Raw genomic sequence first — 27,683 nt, forward strand, 5'->3', positions numbered from 1 at the left:
TTAAGGAAATTAAAATTGATTATTTAAGGAAATTAAAATCTTTTAGTCATCTGCTTTTGTATTGCATAATAATAATAATTATTATTATTATTATTAGTACTTTCTCAATTTATAGAATTAAATTAGATTCTTGTATTTGAAAAATATTTACATAAAAAATTCAGCTAACACTAAATTGATTCCACACAATAACAAGTTTAATAAAATTGATAATATATTGTATAAAATAAGAAAATTTTATTAATTTATTAGTTTATATATTAAGTACATGTCTCGTTGACCATCTATTCACATTTTACATGAATTTTTATCTTTATTTAAATGATAAGTATTAATTCCATTTAAAAATAGAACTACATTTTTTTAATTTTGAAATTCTTTTAGGTATAAAATTTGATTAATAAGATATTAAATATTTTCAATCAAAATGTGATAAATGGCATACTTGACAGTATTAAGACCAAACAAAATTCATTAGATTAATATTATTTTCTTAATGAATTTCTAATAGTTTACTATTCTTTCTTTTTCTAATATTATTAATTATTTTAATATATTGGTGCATTTATAAATTAATAACAAATATAATTAATATATTTTATTTTAGGATTAGAATCCTTGTTTAGTTAGAAAATTAATTCATTAATTAAATAATCATACTTATATATATATATATATATATAATTGATTGATAAACATTACATAAGGAAACAATAAACACATACTACATACCTATCTTTTCCATAATCTATTGATAATAATTGTGGGATTTTAATTCGAGAATCTAAAAATTTATTGAAGATATATTTTCTATTTTTCTTTATTAGAAAAGGAGAAATATATTTGAGAGATGTGATAAGAATCGTAATTATACAAGCATGAGAAGACCGAAACTCTTTCATTTTGTATGGTGATAATTATTTAAGCATTACTTATATCATATAAGATAATCACTGCTATTAGATAATATAAATATTTTATTTTACATCAAATGAAAATAAATTAAAATTGAAATATTTGATATGATTTATCTGTAGAATTCATTATTAGTTTTCAATATTGAATTTAGGAATATTTTTAGTAAAAAACCCTCAAATTTTAATTTTAATTTCTTCCAATAGTTTAAGAGTTACAATCATCTTGACATTTTCCATATCATAGCCAATTTTGTTTGTTCTTTCTCTTTTCTTATAGGAAGTAATAGAGATAATAGTTTATGCAAGGATATAAATATACAATATTGCCATCATTTTCATACTTGAATCATGAGTGATTTATTTAAGTTTCATGAATGCTATATGTCATGAGTGATTGCAAATCTTGCTTAAATAAATGATCTAAATTTCATGTTTCTTGGAAGACATTTGACAGGCAATTTTTGCTTCAAGACTAGCTGAATACTCATTCTCTCTTAACGACTTTGTTATATTTATAAGCTAGCGAATACGTACACACATATATTATGAAATTCTTCAACAAGTCATATGCGAAGAACATTCATAAAATAAGCTGGTATAGTTTTATAATGATCATGATGAGGAAAAATCATCCAATATCTAGTGAGATTTCTGTTTTATTTTCTCTAGAGAAGGTAATATTTGGAATCCATTCAAACTCGAAGAGCTTCAAGGGCAACACAGAACAACAACTCACACCAGACTATTATGATTCGGGTTTGCATGGAGTATCTTTTCCTAGAGTCTGTGTTATGTAAGCTTTGTTCATAGTCTGTTCAGGCTCCCCTTCATTTAAGAGGTATGAAAATCTTAGTTAGTGGATGGACACTGGGCAACAATGGCATCTCGAACACTGGAAAGGAATTCTTTTACTGTCTAATAAAAATTAGTTAAATAAAACCATGCATGTTCAAGTTGTTTTGCCACTTAGGTGGTTCTACTGTGAGGAAAGATCAAATTTAATCTTGGCAGGCAGGCAGGAAATGGAAGATAACAAGGAACAGAAAGAGAATGATCACTTGGGAGTATGATACACATTCATGACATAGATAAGCAAAAAAAGGAAGAAAAAGGGGCTTAAGCTAGAGAGTGGAGTAATATAGAAAAATCAGGATTACAACACAGACAGTATCACACTCATTTAACTTCTTCGATTTCATCCAATGCATAGTTGTTTGTAGATACATTTGCATAATTAACTTTGTCGAATCGAACCACAACTGGGTAGCGTGTCTTGGGGTCCTGTACATACGCAAAAATCAACACTAAATAACTGTAAACAATATTATTTTAGAAACAACTTTATGGAGCATGAAAAGAAAGACATAAACCTGATCAACAGCTACAACAGATCCGATGCCATTGTACCAATACGATTCCCTCCTCAGAATCTTCACCTGTGCATTCAAACACATGCAAACTGTCATTTCAGTGCTACCCTGTAGGCTATTTGCTTATTGTATGTATCATTTCTTGAAAAGGCCAATAACAGTTTTTTCTCTTTCTAAATCTCGATTTCACTACCCACTGAGCTAAGTCATGATGTTCAGAATCAATTGATACCTAGGGGTTACTCTCAGGGTTTTGAAGTCTAATGCATTAACACTACGTCTGAAACTCGATATATTTTCAAGGTCACAGGGTTGACAATTGAAGCCACCAATTATGACATGCCAAGACAGTTAGACATATACTTTCACCGGGCCAAGATAAACAACTTTCATATAGTACTTTATTCAGTGCAAGAAACTAACTGAAGGATACTGTACTAAGTAATGATGATCAACTCACCTTAGTTCCTCTCTTGGGTCCAATTGGTGGTGGCTTAGGTTTTGGAGCTTCACCTTCAGCTGGTGCTGTGGTGGTGGCAGGAGCAGGAGCCGCAGCCTCTTCAGCTGCCCTTACGACAAGCCTAGAATTGTTGATATTGTTGTTCTTTGAAGGGAAATACACCATGTTACTCCTAGAACTTGAATTGGTATTGGCAGGAACATTAGGAGTTAACAGGAATCCAGAAGCAGCAGATGCCATGCTGCAGCTAGCCATGTTTCTGCTTCAATCTAATTCTCTCTCTAATTGCCAAACCCACAAATTAAAACAAAGATAAAAGTAACAAAAGACAGGGGAGTGAGAGATTGAGATGCTTTTGAATTAATGAACACAAATTTTCTTTGTATTTGGATTTTGTGAGAATTATCTGATCTTGGAAAATAATGTCAATCGTTTCCTCCACTAGGGTGCTGCCACTTGTGCACCATATCCCATATACCCCAAATCTTTGGATAATGTGATTACAAGTCATCCTTTTCTCTATCTCGGATCATAGAATCACTGAGTTAGCCAGTGAGCTTGACTCGGCTCCATTTCCTAATTTTCTTTATTAGATTCTTGGTATCTTCCAGACGTTAGAGGTTAATCTTTAATCCTGAGTTGGCTTGGTCACTAGCTGGATTTACGCCTGCCCACTGTTCACGAACTGGCAATTCTAGTTCACGGTTTTGTGGCTTTTGGATTCGGCTAGGAATCGTTTTTTGGGTGATTGTGGACCGGTTTTAATTAAATTCTAACTAATTTAAAATATAAAAAAATAAATTAAATTTTTTTCAGACCAATGATTTCTATTTGAGTTAGGGAGCAACTAACCCTAAATTAATTTCTACAGTTCAAGTTTGATTCAAATCAATCTCTAAATTTAACCGTTTCAAGCTCAAATATTGACGGATATGATTTTGGAATAATCAAGTCTAGCTAGATTTATTTTTTACTGAAATGAAAATTGGATTCATGTAACAGGAGAAGGATTTCATATTTCTTAGTATAAAGGAAATATGTGGTCATGAAATAGGGATTAAATGGAACAAAATTGATTGGATGGTCATAAAAACACCTGTTTTTTTATATTTTGAAAATGAAACAATATATTACTGTTGAAATATGGAAGAATTGAAATCTTAAATTAAAACACTATATATGGATGGTATGAACTGCCTAAATAAGAATTCTTAAATTTGAAATAAGTTCGGCAGCGAATTAGTGGCCTTTTTTATCTAATAAATTGAAAGTCTATTTTGAAAGCGTCCGTCTTGCAACCACTCCCGAGTATATGCTTCAACAAGAATTACACAAAGATAATTGATACAATAAAAATCTCTGGAAAAACGCCTACCCATAACTCTATCTATTTTTGAGATGCTTGGATTTTTTAAAATTTCATAGACATACAAAAGAGAAATACTATCCCACTCACATCAAGACATAACTTTTACTTGTTCAAATAACAATTAAGGTAAAGCAGGATTAAAGTATTAATTATAGAATAAGATTTTCTTTGCAAATTTTCTAAACTAATGTACATGATTTCTTCTTCTTCTGGATTAAAAATTTGACCTTATTATAATATACGAAAATTGATTTATAAAAAACAAAAGTTTAAAGAAATTCCTTATTCACTTAAAGCTATATCTTTAGTATGTAGTATGGAATTTATAAAGTACAACTTATAAATAATCTCTTAAATCTTCCAATTCTATTATATTGAGTTTCTAAATTTTTTTATTTTTTTATTTTTCTATTATATTTTTATATTTTTATTTTTTTCTAAAATTATAAATTTTTGCATATATTTATCGGATATTTATTTATTATATTATGCTCTTAAATTCTTATTTTTATTTTTATTAAGAAACATTAAGTTCTTAAAAAAAAAATGAAAACTAAATAAGAAATGAAAAATTTAAGAGTCTAAAAACGAATTTTCCAATTTAAAAAGAGACTTTTACAAGATTATTGGGAAAGCGCACAACAAATTTTATTTTTATGATATTTTTTCTACAATTTCTTTTTTTAAAAATCCTTTTACATTTTTTTCAAAAATTTTATTTATATAACTTTTTTTGGAACTGTATTATAGTATTCTTTTAATATTTTATTGACAATTTTTTATTATATTTTTATTATCGTTGAATATATTTTTAAATTTTATTTTAATTAAATTTTATGTATTTAAATTTATATTTGTTATATTTTTAATATATTATAATATATTTTTTGAAACGCACAACTTCATGTTATCAAACTCATATTAATTGCTATAAACAACATATTATATTATTCAATTCATGAATACTAAATATAAAAATATAAAATATGATAAATTTACATCATTTGGTTGATTTCACAGTAATACAAGTTAATATAATATCATTTCGGTAACTTATACACTTTTAGTATATTTTTCAAATGAAATTCTAAAAGATAAATTCATAATAATACAAGTTAAAATAAATAAACTTTTGGCATTTTTTAAATATAATTTTAGTATTTTTTTCTAATAAAATATTAAAAAAAACTAAAAAATCTAAAATAATATCTATATTTATAATAATACAAATTAAAAATAATATCATTTTGATATCTTATAAATATACTTTTAGTATTTTTTTCTTTCGTTATCATTTAGGTAATATTTTTAATATTTTTTTCTAACGAAATTTTAAAAAGATAAAAAAAAATATAAAATAAAAATTAAAGTTACAATAATATAAAATTTTAAAATTATCATTTGAGTATCTTCTATGTATATTGTTGATATCTTTTTCCTAATAAAATCTAAAAAAAAAATTCAATAAATAAAAATTTAAAAGAAATACAATAAAAAGAAAATTACCATAAAATATTTTTCAGAAAAACCGTGCACCGTTAAATTATTCATTTAAAAAGCATTGCATAAAACACAAGTCCGGTGAAAAAGAATCAATAATGGGTTTAAAGCCCAAGGTGCATAACACTTGGTTCAAAAAACAAAAGCCCAAACTCCCACTCCGCACAAAGGCCTGTAAAAGACTGAAATTACAAATCTACCCCTGAACTATCTTTCTCAGTCTTGTAGAGGCTTCCATTAGTAGAGCCTTCATCTCCGCCGCTCTAAGCGGGTGGTCAGAAACGAGGCTAAAATAGGATGGTTGTACTGTGCGACAGGGTTGGACTTCCTCCGATTTTTCAAGAATATTTGCTGTATAGCTTAATAAATTTTCAAATAGACATCTCAATACGAAATTAATTATATAATTGATATATGATATTATTTTATTAATTATTATATTTTATATTATATTATAATTAATAAAATATAAATATAATTAATAAATAATTTTATATATTAATATTTAATTTAAATGTTAATGGATAGAATGAATAAAAAATTAAAAAAATAAAAATTTTAATATTGGCTAACTTAATCATCATTCAATGTAAAAGAAACGTCATAGTCAAATATTTAAAAAATTCATAAAAATTACAATAATTCTAATAACTATATCATTAATTGTTCATTTACTAATAAATATAATATTATTTGTATTAATATATTTATAAAGAGAAATGATATACATTGTCATCTAAAATTTATTTCTTTAATTATTTAATAGTTTTAACTTTAATTTAATTTAATAAAATATTTTAATTGTATTTGTTAGTTTTTTAAATATTTTTAGATGTTAATTTGTTTTTATTCTTTGATATTAGAATGTTTATACTTAATACACATACACCTGTTAAAGAAAAATTCATATTAAAATATGTATAAAAATCATAAATTATATTAAAAGTTGAAATAATAAAATAATTAAAAAAATAAATTTAAATGTATAAATATAAAGGTTACAAAAGAATTCATGAAAAAATCAGGGAAAACAGAAATCAGAGCAGAAACACACATGCTACTATGCTAGCTATTCATGGGCTATCTAGCAAACGACGTCGAACTAGTAGCCAGCTGGGGCGTGGTGAGAGCTTAACTGACCCATCCATCGGCAAAGCTTTTAACAAACTGACGTTAAATTTTGTCGGAGCTTTGGCGCCTGAAAATTGAATAAGTATGTAACTGCCATAATCTAACAAAAAGCAAGACTTTTTGATCCAAAATGCCAATAGCCCAATGCGGGTTTGCCTGAACTTTAACTTCAATGAAGAGAAAAAAATTCACTATTAACTCCGGCGACGATTCATCGCCAATCCGTTCTGCGTTTCCAAGAGGTTTCCACGGAGTTCGGAGTTCCAAAACCCGATTGAACACTGCTGCGTGTCGAGAAACTCAAGGTAATTCCTCCAAGTAGCAAATATTCATTCCAATTAGAGTTTCGTTTTATATTTTTCTTGTTCGGTAATTACACAACTTGAAAATGATAATTCACCAGAAACAGCTTCGTTTTTCTTCAGAAAGAAATCAGGCTCCAAGATGTGAGTTTGTAATCCTGTTTTAAATTTTTAATTAATGTTTTAAAATTACTAACAGTTTGATGTTAATTGCAGCTGATAACCCTAAAACATCAGAATACTCGTTCTTTAAGAAATTTAAAGAAGATGCAGGTCATAGATTTCACAAACCTTCACTTCATCAAGCTCAAAATTCATGCTCAATCTTCAAAGCGAGTGACTCTTCTTGTAGGGGTAAGTCTGAGACAATATATTGAATTTATTTTTTCTTTACTGCATTTTTACCTACATATTTGTGTGCATGTTTATATTATGCAGAGGGAGGCAACATTATTGAGAATAGCCATAAGGAATTAAAGTTCTCATTGCGCCCTAAAAATGTACCACCATCAGATAATTTTGTTTCTTTCCCTTCGCCACCAGTGAATGCATCAAAGAAGTCAGGTAAGAAACAACTCCATGGTTTGCATTGGTGTAATGTGTTTGGTGCTCAAATAAAATGTTACTTGATTACTGGGTTCCATTATTTTTTGTTTCACTATTTAATTCCTCATGACTGGATGCGCCGTATGGATCATAGTCCCGACTTTAACACACATAAAGATAACTAAGTTATGCATATGGTACCAGATTAGATTATACAGTTGGAGACTTACAAGGTTAGAGGTAATTCATATGACTCAGACAGCACAACCAGAAGTAAGAGAGGATTATTGGCCACCTGCAAAGGATAAAAAGGGATTGTTCTCTTTGGATATACACTATCAAACATGTTGAATTTACTAAGAAGCTATTTTACATGTATTTACATGATCTAAACTACTTTCCAATTTTTATTGTAATCTAGTGATGTTGAATCATAATTATGTCATAAGTTTCTTGTACTCAATTTCAATAGGACTGAAAATAAAACTCTTCCATTGTTCCATTATTCGAAAAAATTACCAGAGTTCTTCTGTTTATTGGCAGTGATAGACATGAGGAAAGTTGATTCATCCTTAGCAGATCTACACGGTTCACATGAAAACATGGAGGAATATGGTAAGCTACTAAGATGTTAAAACCTCAGGTTTATCCTTAATTGGGAAAAGAAAAATCCATTATGATTCTAACTTGTGAGATAATGGAGAAAATATGGAATCCTTCAACATCTGGGGATTCTTGTTTCTTTTTTTGTTCAGTTGACATATTTATAATATTCTTTTCAGCATAATGCTGTCATTCTTATACTGTTACGGAATCCTGATCTTCATATTATTTTTTATTCTAAAAGTCGAATCCATTAAAGCAGGCAGAATGCAAATTTCAACCTGCGGTTATCCATTTTACTTTTTCCCCCTATTTAGACTTTTCTCCCTAGGTTGGGCATCCAATTATCTTATTAAACTGAGAATGTTAAACCATTTGCTTGGCTAAACTCAAATCACTGTTTCAAATCTTCAGGGTCCCCATGCAAGAATGCAGACATATTTTCTAGAAAAAGGCAGAAACTGCGTCAGCTAGTTGCGGATATCTCATTTCCTGAAGTTGATGAACTCTGCGCTAAAGGGTTAGACAAATCACTATAAATAAGCCTTTTCATTTTAACTGTTCTGTAATCATGCATCGAATAAGAACTTTTCTCAGGTATGATTTTGTTTCTGCGCTGCTTAGTAAGCTGTTACCTGAAAGCAATGAGGAAAAGGTATGATCCTTTGATCATTTTGGGTGGAGAAATTCTTCTAGGTAACCAGTTGTATGCTCTCTTGCAGAGTTTTGAGCTTTTAAAGATGGGGAAATTAGAGACTGATATCAAGTCCAGGTCTCTCCCTCCTCTGAAGTCAGAAATGCGTTATAAGAAATCTCATTGGACGCCTACAAGCAACTATGTAGAACTTGAACATGGGCAAACATTGGATGTGGACTTCTCATCTTGTTTTTTGGAATTACCAGAAGAGAAAGAGCTTCCAAATCCCAACTCTCAAAGCCATCATTCTCACAGGACCTACCTTGACACCACAAATATGGAGCTTAATTATGATTCAGCATTTCACTTCCATAATAAAAAACATGGTTCTCTTACATCAAGACATCTTAAGGAGTTGGCTGAATTCCACTATCCCATTGAGCCGCTGCTTGGAGGAAAGCCCTGCACTCTTCTGCTGGGTTGGGATTTTGATGACATGACAGATAAAAGCAACCTATCTATTCATTGTCAAAATGCAGAGCTGAGCCTTCTTCCCATTCTATCTAGCTCGCATGGTGAAGTTCAGAAGCAAAATTTGGATAGCGGGTTTATTGCAAGTGGATTAGGTACACCATCCTTGTTCCCCTATCATCCTTCAAATTTGCCTTTGCTTCAGTGCTCTCCTTCAGTCAGCAACAGGAGCCATACTCTTGGAGAACGTTCTCTTGAAGTTAAGGATGACGTACTTTCAGTTCTTAACGACTTTTCTTTATCCCTGCCACTCACTGAAAACCATCTGAATCTAAGTGGGTATTCTTATTGTAACACCGCATGCCAAGGTGGCAGCATCTTGTTTTCTCCTCAAAGTAACCTTTGGGTTATGAGAAGGCTTCTGAATGATGAGCATCACTGTCCTGGAACAGAAAACTGCTTTTCAACTGGAAAAGATTTTTATTTAGAACCAGAGTGCATTCCAGTAAGTGATTTTTGGAGAAATCATTATTCGCATACTTGCCATGCTCTTGAATTTCCCCAAAATGAAGGCATGTCTTCATACTTTCTTACTTGGGATAATAATGAGAAATACCTAGATGGTTTAAGTCGAAGAGAAAACATCAATCATTTCTCTGAAGATAAAGTTAATGTCCATGACTTGTCATCCATTTATTTCCAGATGTCAGTTGATAAAGAGAAGGCATGTCCCTTGCTGCTAGGTAAATCACAATGGTATGATTCTAAGGCAGAAATGTATTTTGATGACAATGAAGTGAAATTCTGATGCTTCGTGTTTTTGGTGGTCCTTGCTTTACTAAAGAGTTGCTGTGCTCTCACATGTAGCAAATTAATTCGCCATTCAAAGTTCTTGAGGTTGTAGGATTAAAGCTTAAATATATGCTTTTGTGTCGTACCTTCCAGGCCATGCCTTGTGAAACATGTTGTGTAACGTTCAGCTACCAATGTGATCACATTGATTTTTTGGATGACAAGCAAAGGATAAAGATGTCGAAGGCAAGTTCACAAGTCACAATTGTAGAAAGCTAGCTTGAAGATGGTGCATTTATAGTAAGTCCTAATTCTTTGCTGTCGAACAAGAAGCAATTAAGATCAATTTACTCCTGAGTTTTGTGTCCTGAAAGTTAGTTGATGCAATAATGCCTAACCCTTCGACCGAATGCATAGTGACAACCGGATGGAGAATCCTGTCTAGCAAAATTAAGGTAACCTCAACAGCACACAGCTTAGTACTTTTTATTACTTGTGCTTGCATAATGAGCACTGGAAACTTGGATCTGACCAGCAAGTTTTTACCTTCAGTCATACTCTAAGTCCAGTCAAGGAATTTTTTTCCATCCACCATAAATTCATACGCATTTTCCAGACTTCATTCGCATACTAGCTCTTCTCTTAACAAGATCCCTAGACTTTCAGTTGGTGAAGTATATGTTTGTTTTTGTTAACATTTACAACCTGACACTGAAGTCAATGATTCCATTAGGGCAGATCATAAAATCACTTATTATCACTTTGATGCTCACCTAACAATCGGTCATCATGCAATTGTGTGCAATGCAAAATAAAAGCTGATATGCAGTCTTCCTTTAGATATAATATTAATGTTCACTTGAGTTGCTAATTTATGTTACCATTTGCCAAAGAATGAAATCCCATTCAAGCCACTACCTAATGTAATAATGGGTATTGCCCCGAGGCATCAGATTCGCTTGTCCAATAGTCTCCTACTAACATCTGAATTAAAGAGCACTTTAGAATTATACTATAATCAATGTCCCAAACATGAACTAGTTCCATTGAACTTATTAGTTGAACCAGAGAAGGACAAATACACCTGGCATTAGCCCCACACCTTCCGCATAGGAAAGGCAATTCAAGATGGGTCCTAATGTTCTTTTTTTGCGCTGTTAGGAAAGGTGGCCAAGCTTGACCAGGGCAAGGTGGCAATAGACTATTTTATTTTTGTTATATTTTATAGCTTTATAATTTATATTTATTTTGCTTCTATCACAGTGGGGTTTCTCTTAATTATCCTGTGTCAGCTTATGATCAAAGTAAAGTTTATTAGCATTGCTTTGAATTACAAGGGTTTTTACTCCTGACAAGTTTCTTTTTAGAACAAAAAGAACTCAGAAGTAAGCCCAGTTTTACTAAAACAAAATTGACTATAATCTTAAAACAAATTTGGTGAGAGACATTGAATCTTTTAAATGAATCTCTTTCTTTTTTTCTTCTTTTTCTTTTTTAGTTCGAATTTGTTGGGTGAAAGAACCAATTCATACTCTTAATCCTACCAATAAATATTTCCCTCTTTATTAATAAAAATGGTAATACACATAAAATTATTTGAACTTTAATTTGTTGGAAAAAGATTATTCTGGATAAAATATTAGTGCCTTTAGTTTTGAACTATAAAAGGCTAAGCTTCCTTTTGAGTTAGTATTGCTCATCTTTTAGATGTTACTTATTAATAAATTATTGGTACACTATTTAAAAGTTATATGATATTTATTGTGAGGAGAAAATAACATAAGATTTTATTTATATATGTACTTAAAACCTTTATATAAGTGAATGTCACTCTGTAATGATAGTTTAAACCATCACTACTAATACCGCATGCAACTGTCATGGTACTAATTGAGAATAAAACAATTTACCTCCAATTATTTCTTTCTAAATTTGCTTCTTTTTTTCTTTTCGTATATGTATAGTAAGAGCCATGAAGACCATTGAAATTTACATGTAATCACAATCCTATATGATAGCAATTAGTGGAGCAAGTTAAGTAATTATTGCCAATTCTTGGCTGCACATATGTATCTGCACTTTTCATCTGATTCGGTAGATAGAAATGTAATCATAAGAATTTGGCTTTACTTCTAATTAAATGCTAACAAAAGCTCATTTGTCCATTTCTATGACTATAAGAATATATTATATTTCCCCATCTTCCCAATTAAACGCCGTTAATAAATCAAACTATTTCAACAAAGCAGATTTTGTAAATATAAATTTCCACTATTAATTCACAAGTCAAGCTATGGAAAGAAACGTTTTCTGTCCTTTTCATTTGCATGTGCTCTCAATCTCTATTTCTTTCAATTCTTCCACCAAAATCATAATAGAGTTTTTGAATGGCCCATTCAAGATTTTTTGCCCTATCAATCACAAACATTAAGTTCGGTTCTCCTTTATCAGTTTTTTTTTTTTTAATTAAAAAAATAAAAGTCCATTCTTTCCATATAGATGAGTACAAGAATAAAAGTCATTATATGTATAAGAAAATCTAAATATTCAGCAAGCGATGCTTTACTTCAATAGTACAAGAACTAAAATGTCACCCACGAAAAGTTTTCTTTTCGTGATATTTTGTATATGGTCCTTTGGTTTGCAATTTGTTTTGAAAAAATTGAACTAGTAATAAATTAATGGTCAGGGTTGTGACCAACCAAGCTGAGTCAAATTGTAATGAGCTCGCTCATTTTAAATTTATTAAGCTTACTGGTAGTTTGAGTTTAATTCGTAAATAATTCGTTTATTATGCTAAACAAATTAAATTTGAATTCAGCTTATTAAATAATTATATAATAAAACAAGTTTGAGCTCGAGCTTGTTAACTATTTTTTAAATATCTATTATTATTATTATTATTATAAATAAGTATTATATATATATAAATCTTAAATTTAAAAATGAAATTAACTCAAATACGAAATCAAGTCATCAAGCGAGTCTATAGAAAAGTTCATAAATGAGCATGCTCATGAGCCAGATTGCTAGCATGTTTACGAATTTTCTAAATGAACCAAGTTCGAGCTTGAGCAGGCTCGCAAACCAATAAACAAACAAGCTCGTGAGCTAACAAATCAAACTATGTAAAACTTATTGAACTCGAAACTGAGCTTTAACTCGACTCAATTAATTTAACGAAAAATCTTGAAAGAACTTTTTATTAAGTCGAGTTTCGAATAGTTCACGAGACATTTTGTTCGTTTACAATCCCAATAATGAATCCTAATAATGATCTAAATTCGAATACCCATTTTGTAATACATGAGATATTCTAAATTCTTCTAATAACTTTAAAATATTAAAAAGACCTAATTATAAATTAAATTCTGAATTTTACACTTTTTCTAAAATAAATATTCATTCTTTTAATTTGTTTTTAAAAATACTTTCCAATGAAATTTTTTAAAGTTTTACAGTAAAAAAATGATATAGAAAGTCGATTGTACTTATTAAAAGAATAATAATTATGACTCAGCAAAAATAATTTATCCTAAACTTAAAAATATAACCATTAAAAATCTCATGTACGTGTATTATTTCATATATTTTACATCTAAATGCAATAATTTTTTATTAATCACTAATTTTTATGTTAATAAGCAAAATTGACTTGCCACGTCAATTTTCTCATTGTAATATTTTTAAAAATTGTTACCGAGAAGTGTTTTTGACAATAAATTAAAAGCATAAATATTTCTTTTAAAATTTTGAAACAATTAGATAAAATTATTAGAAAGTGTAAAGTTCAGGATTTAATTAGTAATTAGGCATATTAAAAATATATATACAGTAAAACTTTTTTATAGTCATACACTTGAAACTAAATAAAATGCATAACTATGAGGAGGTTATAACTTAATGGATGCTTGAGTATTAATTTTTTTTTTGACTTAATACTTAATTTTGTTGGTGAGATAATAGAAACCAGAGATAAAATACATAAATATCTTGTCATATTATACAAATAAGATAAATGAAACAAAATAATACTATATTAAGACAAAACATAACATAATAATATATATTTTAAAATTATATATATAAATATTACTATATAAAGGAATATTTTTATAACTTATTACAATAGAGAATTTATTTCTATTTATATAATTGGTTCAGATTAAGACTGAAATTTTTTTATTACTATATAAAAATTATTTTTATATAGAATATCAGTGTGGACAGATTTTATATATAATTGAATTATGCATCTCATACTTTTAATTTTAGTAGACAGAAGATTTTCTGTCCTAAGGTCAATAGTGGGTTGGCAGTATGTCTCTTTTACCTCTAAAATTGTTCAACATATATGTTTGGTTATTTTGTATGCAAAACTTGAAGATTGTCAGTAGCCACTACTACTAGGCTTCAATGTGCACTATGCATATTTTTATAGAAGAAAAAGAAGGCAGAATATATAATTGGCCAACAACATAAAGAGTCACCTCCTCCACCAAACTCTCCACCTCCTCCGTCAAAACTCTCCACCTCCATCACCTCTTTGTTTCCAATACGCCGCCTATATCATCAAACTCTATTCCAGCATCTGCACCAAAACAACCAGCCTCTAGTGTCTCGTTTACTAGTGGTTCAGCTGCTATTACGGGACATACAAACTCGACTACCAACATGGCTGAAAATGGAAATGGTTCGTCTGGTACTTCATCCTCCAAGATTGTTGCAGGTGCGGTGGTTGTGGACGTTGTATTCATTGCAGTAATTGCAATCTTTTTTCTTTTTTTGTTTTGAGGAAGAGAAAGAATAGAAAGAAGTATTTTGCTCCCCCTTATCTTTATCAAAATTTAACAATCATATATTTAAACTCTTAAAAGTAATAATTTGATGTATAAAAATTAAAATTTATTAATATTTGAATGCGTAAAACTAGTTATTATATAATAAAAATTTTAATATAGAAAAATCAAACCCTATTATATTAGCGTTTTATAATTTGTAATGTTCTACGGTTAAATAATAAGAAAGTGATATATATTTTTATAACTATAATATTTAAATTATTCATTTAATAAAATGGTGTAATATATTGAAAATTAGTTGAAAAAAAATTAATTTTCTTCTTCGTGTCTAATGCATGTATCGTGCATTTCACTCTAATTTGAGTTTGAAAGAATTTAGAATCGACTCATCTTTCTAACTCAACAGAAAACAAAAATGGGCATTTAGTTTAATAATTTGATCATATTTAGGAATGATATTAGGAAAAAAGAAATATAATTCAAAGGTTTATTTCACTTTTGTAGTGATTTTGTTATATAATACTTGAATTTTAGGTTGTAATTATGATCTTTAGTCGGATAAGAGATGTGAATCTAATATAATAAAGGAAGATTCATCATTAATAACACCTTTAATTGAGTAAATTATTAAATTTATAATGCAAAAGTTATTTTCTTTTTCTTTTATTAAAAAAATTTGCATGGACATTTTTTATTGTTCTTTATTAAAATATTGGTATTTGAATATCTTTTGACGTAAATTTAAGTTTGCATTTCTTTATACTACTCTTGAATATTTAAAAATAAATTTTTAAAATATTTTCTTTTATATTATGAATTAATAGAGAATAATTAAAGAAAAGGAAAAAAAATTGGCTATTAAGACTTCATAGGACAAAAAGAAAATAGAGGGAAAACGTTTTCTCTTAATCTTTCTTATAAAAATTGAAATTGGTTATACCATGAACTTCAACTCATAAAAAATAATTAAGAACTAATTAATTATCTTTTTATCCTTATTAATATAATAAATAAATAAATTTGAAATTTAATTAATTGGCTTCTCTTTTTCTTATTGAATATCTTTATATAACAAAATACGAGATAGTAAATATTTTATCCCGTTTCTCAATTCACAAAACTATGTTATTTTTTCTTTCATTTTTTCGTAATATATGCCACTACAAACAATGACTAAAGCAACTCTTGGGTTCAAAGCTGGTGTTAACAGATTATAAATTGACTTATGATACTCCTAAATATGAAACCAAAGATATTGATATTTTGACAGCATTCTAAGTAACTCCTCAACCTAGAGTTTCGCTTGAGGAAGTAGGAGATATGATAACTATTAAATTTTCAAGAAATTGATAAATTTTTTATAAATCTTACAAGATTCTCTTTTTTTTTTTTTCTGACAAATTGTCAAAATTTCTTTTGAGTTCGAATCCTACCGAGAGATTTACTAGAGATCATAAATTATTGAAGAAAGAACAAAATATTTTTTTTAATCCATTCCAGGTGATTGGAAAATAAAGAATTATGTCCAAGATAATTAGCATATGCTCTTGCTCTATTATAATAAGTAAATATAAAAATTAAGCTTCCAAGAGATTTTTAATTTATTTTCCTTTTCTAAAAATGCCTCAAGCTCCTTAATTTTGAACAGCAAAAAAATGACTTCTATTAATATTTTATTATTTTTGTTTCTTACTTTATTTCTCCTTTTTCTTTAAATTTATGGGCAATGAATAGAGGAGAGAATGAGAAGAAGATATTTTAAAGGAAAATGAGGGAGTTGAAGAGAAGGAAAGAGAAAATATTTACATTATTTTATTTGATTAGATAAAAATAGTCATTAAAGGAAGGAATTAAAATTAATTAATTTTAAATATATTAATATTAATAAAAATAAAAAGATAATTAATTAGATTTTAATTTCTTTTCATGAGATAAAAATTTTTACACTTTAGATTAGGGTGTAATCAATCTTATCATTCTCTTTTTCCTTCATTTCTTTTTTATGTTAAAATTTTTTTTATTATTTAAATACGATTAAAACTAATTATTATTTTTATTTTCTTTTCATCTCTTTATATTTTTTCTATTTATTTCGTTACTCATTTTTTTATCAATAAAAGAATAATAATAATAATATAAAATAGAAAGTAGTATTGTTGATTATAGTAATTTAATAGAAAAATATATATGGAGAGCATTGTTGAAAAGCTGTTAGAGGATTAAATTGCAATTGAAAAAAGGAAAAAGAAAAAACTATTTTTTGCCAACTAGACTAATGTTTTTTTTTAAGTAAGGTGTAATATTTTTCGTTAAATATTTGTATAGAAAAGGGATAACATTCTTTAATTATTCCAACTTTTAATTTTCTTTTAAAACATTGGTCATAATTTCAACTTTGAAGTCGTGCACAAAAGTGGTATTTGTTTTGGTTATCTCTCATGTCAACTCTTGTTAAATGCCAACTTTGAAGATTTGGGCTCCTCTTCATTATTATTATTTTCTTTTCTTTTCCTTCTGGGCAATATCAAGACAGAATGATGATATACAATGATTTTCAGCAATAGTTCTCAAAGGGAATCAATCAAAATTTGAAGGCAAAAAAAGAAAAAAAACTTTAATGATTACAATTCAATTATGAAGTCACATTAATTTCCTCTTTAATTAAAGGTATCAAATGTAACTCCTCTTATCCCCTGCATGCATGTTTTTAAATTTGCTTACCTTTTATTGTTTCTTTTCCTTTTCTAGAATTTGTCATTTTCTTTTATTGTTTTGAGATTCTGTGATATTACATTAATATAATATTCTTAATAATAAAATCATTTAAGTGTATTAGCTACTGTGAAATTATAATAAATAAATCAATATATAGATTTTAGTTTTATTAGAAATAAGAAGAAATCATTTTTAAAACTAAATTCATAAATATTATTAGACATATTTAGATAACTCATAACTAAATCACTTAAAAATATAAATTTATTATTGAAATTTAAACTACATTATTGCCATATTATAAGAACCAAGTAGAAGGTACTGGTTTGTACTTTACCTAAATAGTATATTATATCAAGTTTACCTTTTCAGTTTAATTAAAGATTATTATTTTGGCAGTTTTAATTTTTTTTTTTTAATATCTTGGCGTTTTGGCTGTTTTTTCTGGTTGCCTACAAAGTTTTGCTTATCAATAAAATCTCTTATGGTTTGACTGTAAAAAAATATTATTACTAAGATTAAAAGATTAAACTAAAAATATAATATTATAGTAATTTAATATAAAATAAAATCAATATATATATATATATATATATACACGGTAGAAACATTCGGTTAAATTTTAATGTTTGTCTAATTTATTTTACTAACGTGTGTAATGATTTTGTTGATGTATTACAAAATTAGTCTTGTTTGTAAACAAATTTATTATTTAAAAAATAGGATATTTTATTATGTTTTTAATATTGATTTAATAAACACAGACACTTAGATGTGTATTTGTGTATTTCTCTTTAACATATATGCATAATGCTTAATGTGATAGTTTGACTTAAAAAAACAGTCTGATGAGAACATGGAGCAGATGTCGAGATAGGAGCAAAATACCTGGATAAAAAAACAGTTGTTCATAGGCTTCTAGGATGACAACATTCTATGATACGAGGGTATTGAAAAAACTGTAAATTTTAATGCGTTGAATTAAGTAAATTTTAGAATGATTGACCTCTTAAAAAATTTTTAAATTCATTAAGAAAGCAAAACCGTTAAATGGTAATAAAATAGTATCTTTATAGATGGAGAAAAAATGAATAATATCTCATGTGTTGGATCTTTATAAATGGTATTAAAATAAAACCTCTCTAATCGATATGTGATTCGAGAACAAACCATGTGAAAGTTAGTGGATATGTGATAACCTAGTTCTACGAAACGGTTTGATGAAGGAGGAAAGCGAACTACGGGGTAATAATAAGATGCATGAACAAAGAGCAATTTCTAGCATGTTTTCAAGATAACAACAATCTAAAATAAGAGAGTGTACAAATGAATCGAATTACATTTGCACATCGGAATAAGACATGGAATGCTCTAAAAAGTGGTATGACGAGAAAAGCGAGTGAACCGCGGGGCAAAAGCAAGATGTTTGAATAAGAAATGATTTATAGCAGGCTCATAGGATAACAACACTCTAAAATATGAGAGTGCATGAATGAATTGAATTATACTTGTACATCAAAATATGCTAGAGAATGACCAATAATATATATGTAAGAAGTTAAAACCAATCATGTGAAGTATTTTTATAATTTGGATTAAGAGTTAGGAAAACTATAAAGTTAAACGTATTAGACTTAAAGAATTAAGATGAGTAATTTCCTAAAAAGTTGTTCAACTTACTACTGTAAGGTTGGTGAGGACTGAATTGAAAAATATTTCTTATGATATAAACCTAAGAAAACTAACCCAATAATCATATTTCAACATAAAATTGTTAATATAATAATATAATTATAAAATAATTAATAAATGATTTTTCTGAATTGAAAATGAATCCTAATATATTAATTATATCCTTAAAAGTATTTTTATAAATATAAATATACATATGCACATTAATCAATGACATTAAAGTCTATTTTAATTAATTATTTATAGTTAAAATAATAGAAACAACATCTACAACACACATCATTTGCCTATTGTCTATTAATTGTACATTAAAAAAATAATTGAATGTGAAAAGAGATAGTGAAGAAACAACCAAAAGAAAAAAAATAAAAGGAAAATAAAGAGCTCCCAATTGAAAATTACCCTTACTTGCATCTAAAACCATTGCAACATTAACCTTCTAAGTAACCCATCGTGCGGCTTCCAAAATTGAATTGAAATTTGCAAACTTTACAAACATTAAATAATTATTGGGGTCCATTCTAACCACAAAGACCCTTTACCCACTGCTTTCCAAACAACATTTATTCTGAACCAAAATCTAATTGTTTTCACAACAATTATTACAGTGCTAAAAGGTCGTATCTTCCTGCTGCTAAAGTAATTAATCATAACTTGCATGCAAACCAAACATAATTATTCAAATATCAAAGGCCGTCGAGCCGAATCGATAATTTAAATTTGATTTATTTACTTCAGTCTTTTAAAATTCAAAATTAATTGGATAGTTTTCCTTATTGGAGGTTTAATTTTAATTCAATTTTGAAAATAAGGAATTTCGGATTTATTTATGTTAGGTTAGGTAATTCTGATATATTACTATTGAGGGCTTGCTGCGGTGGTAACATACTTAAGACTAATCTCACCAAACCTTTTTCTTAATTTCTTTTAAATTAAAAGTAATACAAAAATTTATGGAAATTTTATTTTATTCTTTTTTAATTAAGAAGATTGTTATTGGTTTAAAATTTTCAAATATTAAAGTCTGCAAAATCTTATTTGTCATTATAGCCATATATAAATATGGTAATATATAATGACCGTCCTTTTTTCTTTTTCTTTTTTGGGTAATAAAATTATACTATATAATGAGTATATAATATTTTTTTTATGAAAAATACTATAATAAATTTTTTAAAAAAGTAGTATCAAAAGAAAATAGAGTAAATAAAAAGAAATAGATTTTGATTATAAATGGAAAGTGATAATTAGTTAATAAATAAGAGAGGATATAACAATACAAAAAAGATTTATAGTCCTCGTATACAGAGGAAATCAATGGTAAAGATTTATATAAATTTAATAAATTTTTGAATAAAATTATAAAGTCTAATCCATTTTATTAATATGTTATTAATTTTATCATAAATTTAGCTTTATTTGTAATTTTATTTATTCTATTATAATCACAAAATCTTTACAAGTATCAAAAATTTTATAAAGTTAAAATATTGTTTCATCAAGAAATATTTAATAGATTTAATCATAAAAAATTAGTTAAATTAAAACAAATTACTTTCTTATAGATATTATAAGTTTTATTTATTTATTTTAATAAAAAATAATATTATATTGGATACATATAGAAATTAATATAAGAATGGATGAGTTTTTTAATAAAATTTCTATTCATAAATACTTAAAAAGAATTCGTAATCTGACATCATAAAAAGAGAAATCAATCAGAAGTGAAGACAAGAGACATTAGTCCTGAATCATGTTACCTTGGACCAGATCTTTTTTATTTTTATTTATCTTTTGTCACTATTTTAATTTTACTAAAAATGAATTTCTTTTGGTTATTGTTATTTTACTGATGTCGTTTACCATCTGAGTAGGCTGCCTCTTTCTCCATCACTAATCAGAGAGAGAGAGCGCGTAATCACAAGACAAAAATAAATAATCAAATCACAAATTAAACAAAAATCCCATTTCAAGTCCGACACTCTGTCGGTGAACATAATTGTTAATCTCTCTCTCCCTCTCTCTTTCTCTCTCACTAACACTGAGCAGATCTCCACCACTCCAACGGTCATTTCACGGTCAATCCTCTCCCCGGGCTTCTTCACCGGAATGTCACATTCCGGCCACCAGGTTTCCATTTTCTCAATAACTCTTAAAAATCTTTTCAGGATTGCTTTTTTTCTTTTAACTCACTTTCCTTTTCTTTCTTTTTTTTTCTTTTCTTTTCGGTCTCAACTTCTTTTCTCCTTTCTTTTTCCGATCTCTCTCATTTCAACTCCTTTTTAAACTTTCTTAAAATTTGCTGGATTTTGCTCTCTCTATAAAGTCGTGCTTTTGGAAGCTGTTTTATGTAAGTTTTTTTAATATATATATTTCTCTTTTGAAGTCTTCTAATTAGCATAGTCTTGGGCTAAATTTACGGTTCCGTTATGATCATGTCAATTTATGCTTTTCTTTTTTCCCTTTCTCTGGGTTAGTTGTTGGAAATTTGGGTCTTAGTACAACGCGATTTTATACTTTTGATTACTATTTTTTTTCTCCAAGACTTTTTCCTTTTTTTTTTTTTGAGAAATAAATTTGTTTTCATTTTAGTTGAGCTAATATTCGAAGTATTGAAGTTTTAATACTACCAGTGGAGCTTGATGTGATTTATCATAAGAGAATAATATGACACTGGAATTTATTTATTCTCTTCAATCAAGGGCCTTTGTTTTCATTTGATTGGCTTCTTCTACTTTCTTAACAAACCTTTTTATCCTCCTCGCTCTTGATTCCCGTGCCAGTTTTACTCATTTGCTCACTCAAAAATTAACTCTTCTTTACCTCTCAAATTTCTGCTTCTTATTTAGGAAAGGAAAAAGAAAAGGTGAACTGGGTATGATTTGTTTTTTTAGTTTAAATTTGGTTTTAATTTGAGTTTGTTTGAGCCTTAAACTCTTTTTACATACTGGGATTTTTGTGCTCTTGTGGATTTGCTCTGGGTTCTGGGTGATCTATAATAGGTACTCTTTTTTGCATTTCTCTTTAAGTGTTGACAAGATTCATCCTTTTTGTGAAATGCATTGCTGCTGACTAATTTCTGGCTTCAATTTTTCTGGGTTTCTTTTTGGTGTTTCTCTGCATTTCTGTTTATGAACATTTTTTTTGCTTTTTTTGTTGTCTCTGCACTCTCTCTCTCTCTCTCTCTATATATATATATATATATATATATATAAGATGATACACTGACATTAGGATACTGTGAACTGTGTGACATCAGGTGCTGAGATGAATGGGATTCAGAGCACAAGGGCTCAGAAAATAGAGAAACAGTTTCCAGGATGCTTGGGCAGAATGGTTAACCTTTTTGATTTGAGCAATGGTGCAACTGAAAACAAGCTGCTCACAGATAAACCACATCGTGATGGTCATTCTCTGTTTAAATCTTTTCTTCTCTTTTTTTTTTTCTTAAAAAGAAAACCCACTGTTCGAGCTAACCAAAGGCATGGTGCTTAGCTTTTCTAGTTCCAATTTGGAATACGAGTTATTATTTACTTTATGATTTTCTTTAACTGCTATATTTTACTAATCTGTGCGGACTGGTAACTTGATCATTATGCTTGGCATCTAGTTATACCAATCATCAAAGGATTTTACAATGTTTAAATTGAAAGCTTCAAATTGACTCACATATGTAAGGTGTTAACTGCCTCCTTGGGCAAGCTCCCTTGGCCTATTAAATTAGATGTATTACATGAGAAGTTGCTCTTCCTAGCTCAAATGGGATATAAATTATTAGATTCTCTTTTGTGGGATCTCTCTTCTAATTTTATCAAGGAATTCAGAAGAAGATTCATCTCTCTAATTCTTCCTGTTTGGGAATCAAGATAATGATTTGTCTTACGTACAATTTTGCAATGTTACATTGGAAGCTGTTGTTGACATGGAGGTGGTGTTTGGCAGCTTCTTCACTCTCAAGGAGTCGCTCAGACGTGGCAAGGATGATGAATGCACCCTTTGGAGATCAGATTGAGGATAAAATGGTAAAAATTTGCAGATTATTTATTGGTAATACTAACTATAGATCACTGAGGAATAGATTTTATGAAGAACTTGTGTGCATTTGCCAGTGTTGCACTATGATTTGCAATAGCTTTCTGATCCGCACTGGGTCGTGCTGCTTTGCAGATTGTGTCCGAGTTAAGAAGAAGCTCCTCATCCAAGAAGTCAAATGGAACACCCATGAAAACACTCATAGCACGAGAAATGTCCAAAGAAGTTGATTCTAGATGTAATCCACCTAACGTGGTTGCCAAGTTGATGGGACTTGATACCCTCCCATATCAGCAGCCTAATTCAGCTGCAGAAAGAAGCCATTCAAAAGGTTATTCAAGACGTTCTTTAAGTCACTCGGGTATAGTTATGGAGTGCTGGGAGCAAGACAATAGTTTCTTAGATGAGCGAATGCAGTGTGAAGGTCATAGATGTGAAGAGCAAAATGAATACAGAGATGTATATGAGATATGGCAACAATCCCAAAATACTAATGCAAGAGGTAGTTCACCGCAGAAGGGAAGGCATCCTGAAAGTCCAAATGAGAGAAAGATGACTCTTGTTCGCCAGAAGTTCATGGAAGCAAAGCGATTGGCTACAGATGAAAAAGGCCGCCAATCTAAAGAGTTCCAGGACGCATTAGAAGTTTTAAGTTCCAATAGAGATTTATTCCTTAAGTTTTTGCAAGAACCTAATTCCATGTTTTCTCCACATCTGTATGATATGCAGTCTACTTCACCTCCTGAGACAAAGCGCATCACTGTTCTTAGACCTTCTAAGGTGATTGATAATGACAAGTTTCCAGGATCGATGAAAAAGGGTGATAAACAGTCAACAAAAGCAGCCCCAACTGGCCAAAATAATGTTTGGAACAAAAATAACTCTGGATATTCTCCTATTTATGCCAATCAGAGGTTTGAAGAATATCCTCCTCAACCTACACGAATTGTAGTATTGAAGCCTAGCCCTGGGAAGACTCATGATGTTAAAGCTGTAGTGTCACCACCTTCCTCATCACCAAGAACATTGCAGGGCGAAGAGTTTTATGGCGAAGCTGAAGATGACGAGGCACAAAAACCAAGAGAGATGGCAAAAGATATCACAGAACAGATGCATGAAAATCGGATGGGTCATCGAAGAGATGAAACTCTCCTTTCTTCTGTTTTTTCCAATGGCTATATTGGTGATGATAGTTCTTTTAACAAATCAGAAAATGAGTTTGCAGTGGGAAATCTCAGTGATTCAGAAATCATGTCCCCTAATTCTAGACATTCATGGGATTATGTCAATAGGTTTGGTAGCCCATATTCTTCTTCTTCCTTTAGCCGTGCATCATGTTCTCCTGAGTCATCTGTTTGTAGAGAGGCAAAAAAGCGACTTTCTGAAAGGTGGGCCATGATGGCATCAAATGGGAGTTCTCAGGAGCAAAAAAATGCTCGGAGAAGCTCTAGCACATTGGGTGAGATGCTTGCTCTTTCAGATATAAAGAAGTCGGCCAGATCTGAGGTAGAGACTATTAATAAGGAACAAGAACCAAGGGGATCAACTTCTTGCTTAACTAATAATTTAAACAAGGAAGGACTGGCTGATTCTCCTAAAAGTCTCCTCAGGTCTAGATCTGTGCCTGTGTCTTCTACTGTATATGGTGCTGGGCTCAGAGTTGAGGTTTCAGATTCAGAGGCTGGCAAAACGGAAGTTTCCCAGGAGCTGAGGAAGGCAAAGAGCACAAAATCATCTTTGAGAGGGAAAGTTTCTAGTTTATTTTTCTCGAGGAATAAGAAACCAAATAAAGAAAAATATGGTGTCTCTCAATCTAATGATGAATGTCAATCTGCTATCCCTGAAACACCAGGGTCACCAATTCCTCCTCCTGGAAAGATTGGTGATGATGCATCTATATGTGCTAATGATGGTGGTCTTGATTATTGTTTGTCTCCTGGTTTACATGAATCATCAAGTAAAACTACTTATCCAGATTTGATAGGCGTGGCAACAAAGCAAGGGCTTCTTTCCCAAGAGGTATTGATTGCTCATTCTTAGTCCTTTCTGTTTCACTTGCATTTGCCGTTATTATTGTCGATTTTGTTAATTTACTAATTTACGTTGTGTTTAGTCCAAATCCTAAGCAGAATTCATTTCATTTATAAATGAATTTCTAATGGAATTCATTTGCAAATGAATTTGGTGCTTGGTATGCTATATGATAAAGGTAAGAGTTCATTTCAAATAAACTGAATTTTGTGTTTGGTTTAAGTGTAAAATTCATTTTGGTTTTTCAGAAATATTTTTCATATTTATTATCTTGTAATTTAAGCTTTTCTTAGAAAGAAAAAAAAGAAACTAATTAAAATGGGAGAGAGAGAGAGAGTTACGAAGAGAAAGAAATAAAATATTTGACTGAAGGATTGTTTTATCATAACAAAAGAAACTCATAAATTTAGAATCTATTTAGAATTTTTATCAAATTTGATAATTGTTTGTTTTAGTTGAAACCAATTTTATGAATTTAATGAGATAGAATTCCAAATGAATTTTCATTTAAACCAAAAAACTAAATTTGGATTTAGAAATCAATTCTTGAAAAACTTAAACACAATATTAGTATGCACCAATGTGTGCCTTGTCTGTCTTTTTACTTGTCTTCAAATTTGGACTTGACTGTTACTTCTTCTACACAACAAGGTATACAAACACATTGATTGACGCCTGAGAGATATGACTGCCACTTACTGCCCTTCAATCCTCACCATATCCCCTTCTACTTTTGACTTTCTTTTGGCTTGGTAAAAATAGTTGCAGTTCCACCTGGAATGCAGGGAACATGCGAATGAGCTTGTAGGTGCCAATGCACAATCTTTAAGCAAATTCATTCATGGTGTGCTTATTGGACATGGTGTCTGCCCATGCTCTTTGGAAATATGTAAATGGAAAAATGAAATCTCAGACTGAAATGGGCTCTTCTGAACCATGTATTCTATGCATATTCAATTATTAATATTAACATGATCCATGCATGGACTTGTCCAATGTCCCATTTTACCTACTTCAAAAGGCAATGATAGCATTTTGGGTTAGTAATGCATTATTGGCTTTCATGGTTGAATATTTCTTGTCATATTATAATCATTTTGAACTTTGAATTATTGATAAAATTGACTTTTTGCAGGGAGTTCTATCGGTACCAAAGCCTGCAATGCCTGGGAATATGGGTGGGAACCAGGATCAACCAAGTCCAATTTCAGTTTTAGAACCCCCATTTGACGAAGATGACAATGCAGTTCCAGAGCCTTCAGGGAATTTCAGGCTAAACTGTGGGGGTAAATTTTCTTGTAGAACTCCTGATCCATTATTTCACTTTCTGCATGATCAGCCATCGTAAACTCATTATTTGCATTTTAATTATTAACTATTTTTGTGTAACAGGAGCTGAGGTGCCTCTTAAGTCTAATTTGATAGACAAGTCACCACCAATAGAATCAATTGCTAGGACTTTGTCATGGGACGATTCATGTGTGGAGACAGCTACTCCTTATTCATTAAAACCCTCTTCTATCTCTACATGTCCTCAGGAGGAAGAACAAGACTGGCCATTCTTCATCCAAACACTGTTATCAGCAGCTGGACTTGACGTTAACATGCATTTAGATTCATTTTCTTCCAGATGGCATTCACCTGAAAGTCCGTTGGATCCTGCATTGAGGAACAAATATGTTAACCTAAATGACAAGGAGCTCTTACATGAGGCAAAGCGAAGACAAAGACGATCAACGAGGAAACTTGTTTTTGACTCTGTAAATGCAGCACTCGTGGAAATCACTGGTTGTGGGCACGACAGGAGCACAACGGTTGTGCCATGTAAAGGGGCTCATAATTGGTTCATACAAGGGACATCACCCATGCTAGTTGACCATGTGTGGGCCCAAATGAAAGAATGGTTTTGTAGTGAAGTGAAGTGTACTTTTGAGGACAGCGAGGACAGATCCAGCCTGGTGGTGGAGAGGGTGGTGAGGAAGGAGGTTGTGGGGAAAGGGTGGGCTGACAATATGAGAGTGGAATTAGATAATTTGGGGAAGGAAATAGAAGATAAATTGCTGTCAGAGATTGTGGAGGATGTTGTGGTAGATTTGGCAACTTGGGCTTGACGAGGCTATCCTTTTCTTTTCCTCTCCATTTATTGCAACTTTCTTATTTGTCCATTTGTGTATTTGATTCTCAACAGTGGTGGTCCCTGCCTCCTCTCATTTGTTTAATGCTGCAAGTGATTAAATTATTTGTCTATTTGTCAACTTGTTAGTTTTGGTGTTCGTATTGATCTTAATAATATATAGATATATATATGCA

At 29.9% G+C, this 27,683-nt stretch overlaps 3 protein-coding genes across 5 annotated transcripts; 2 read left to right on the forward strand and 1 right to left on the reverse strand.

The window, feature by feature from the left end:
- Nucleotides 1-1,947: 1,947 nt before the first annotated feature.
- LOC8262788 (photosystem I reaction center subunit IV A, chloroplastic) lies at nucleotides 1,948-3,105 on the reverse strand. Its single transcript, XM_002521115.3, has 3 exons — nucleotides 2,748-3,105; nucleotides 2,288-2,353; nucleotides 1,948-2,198 (listed from the first exon to the last, which is right to left on the reverse strand). Exons 1-3 carry the CDS (start codon nucleotides 3,000-3,002, stop codon nucleotides 2,094-2,096), a joined length of 426 nt encoding a protein of 141 aa, XP_002521161.1. The 5' UTR covers nucleotides 3,003-3,105; the 3' UTR covers nucleotides 1,948-2,093.
- Nucleotides 3,106-6,624: 3,519 nt separating this feature from the next.
- On the forward strand, nucleotides 6,625-10,455 carry LOC8262787. 2 transcript variants are annotated; one of them, XM_048377175.1, is made up of 7 exons: nucleotides 6,625-7,052; nucleotides 7,266-7,403; nucleotides 7,488-7,613; nucleotides 8,139-8,210; nucleotides 8,613-8,718; nucleotides 8,796-8,853; nucleotides 8,903-10,455. In XM_048377175.1, the coding sequence occupies exons 1-7, from the start codon at nucleotides 6,920-6,922 to the stop codon at nucleotides 10,112-10,114; spliced, it is 1,845 nt and encodes a 614-aa protein (XP_048233132.1). In that variant the 5' UTR covers nucleotides 6,625-6,919; the 3' UTR covers nucleotides 10,115-10,455. The 2 variants fall into 2 exon arrangements, with proteins under 2 accessions (XP_048233132.1, XP_048233133.1); XM_048377176.1 differs by having other exon boundaries at nucleotides 6,626-7,052; nucleotides 8,921-10,455.
- A 10,751-nt stretch (nucleotides 10,456-21,206) lies between these two features.
- LOC8262785 lies at nucleotides 21,207-27,683 on the forward strand. Of its 2 annotated transcripts, none has more exons than XM_015720480.3 (6): nucleotides 21,207-21,440; nucleotides 22,570-22,716; nucleotides 23,253-23,332; nucleotides 23,478-25,361; nucleotides 26,509-26,659; nucleotides 26,766-27,683. In XM_015720480.3, exons 2-6 carry the CDS (start codon nucleotides 22,578-22,580, stop codon nucleotides 27,482-27,484), a joined length of 2,973 nt encoding a protein of 990 aa, XP_015575966.2. In that variant the 5' UTR covers nucleotides 21,207-21,440; nucleotides 22,570-22,577; the 3' UTR covers nucleotides 27,485-27,683. The 2 variants fall into 2 exon arrangements, with proteins under 2 accessions (XP_015575966.2, XP_015575967.2); XM_015720481.3 differs by lacking the exon at nucleotides 21,207-21,440 and adding an exon at nucleotides 21,775-22,312.

This window comes from Ricinus communis, chromosome 7 (genome assembly GCF_019578655.1).
Source record: "Ricinus communis isolate WT05 ecotype wild-type chromosome 7, ASM1957865v1, whole genome shotgun sequence".
In the NCBI taxonomy this organism is placed as follows: domain Eukaryota; kingdom Viridiplantae; phylum Streptophyta; class Magnoliopsida; order Malpighiales; family Euphorbiaceae; genus Ricinus; species Ricinus communis.

Coding starts and splice junctions, on each gene's coding strand:
- LOC8262785 (XM_015720480.3), top strand. CDS start 22,578: ATGAATGGGATTCAGAGCACAAGGGCTCAGAAAATAGAGAAACAGTTT. Junction 23,333..23,477: donor ATCAGATTGAGGATAAAATG/GTAAAAATTTGC, acceptor GCTGCTTTGCAG/ATTGTGTCCGAGTTAAGAAG. Junction 25,362..26,508: donor AAGGGCTTCTTTCCCAAGAG/GTATTGATTGCT, acceptor GACTTTTTGCAG/GGAGTTCTATCGGTACCAAA.
- LOC8262788 (XM_002521115.3), bottom strand. CDS start 3,002: ATGGCTAGCTGCAGCATGGCATCTGCTGCTTCTGGATTCCTGTTAACT. Junction 2,354..2,747: donor GACCCAAGAGAGGAACTAAG/GTGAGTTGATCA, acceptor TTGAATGCACAG/GTGAAGATTCTGAGGAGGGA. Junction 2,199..2,287: donor CTGTTGTAGCTGTTGATCAG/GTTTATGTCTTT, acceptor GCGTATGTACAG/GACCCCAAGACACGCTACCC.
- LOC8262787 (XM_048377175.1), top strand. CDS start 6,920: ATGAAGAGAAAAAAATTCACTATTAACTCCGGCGACGATTCATCGCCA. Junction 7,404..7,487: donor GAGTGACTCTTCTTGTAGGG/GTAAGTCTGAGA, acceptor TATATTATGCAG/AGGGAGGCAACATTATTGAG. Junction 8,854..8,902: donor CTGAAAGCAATGAGGAAAAG/GTATGATCCTTT, acceptor CTAGGTAACCAG/TTGTATGCTCTCTTGCAGAG.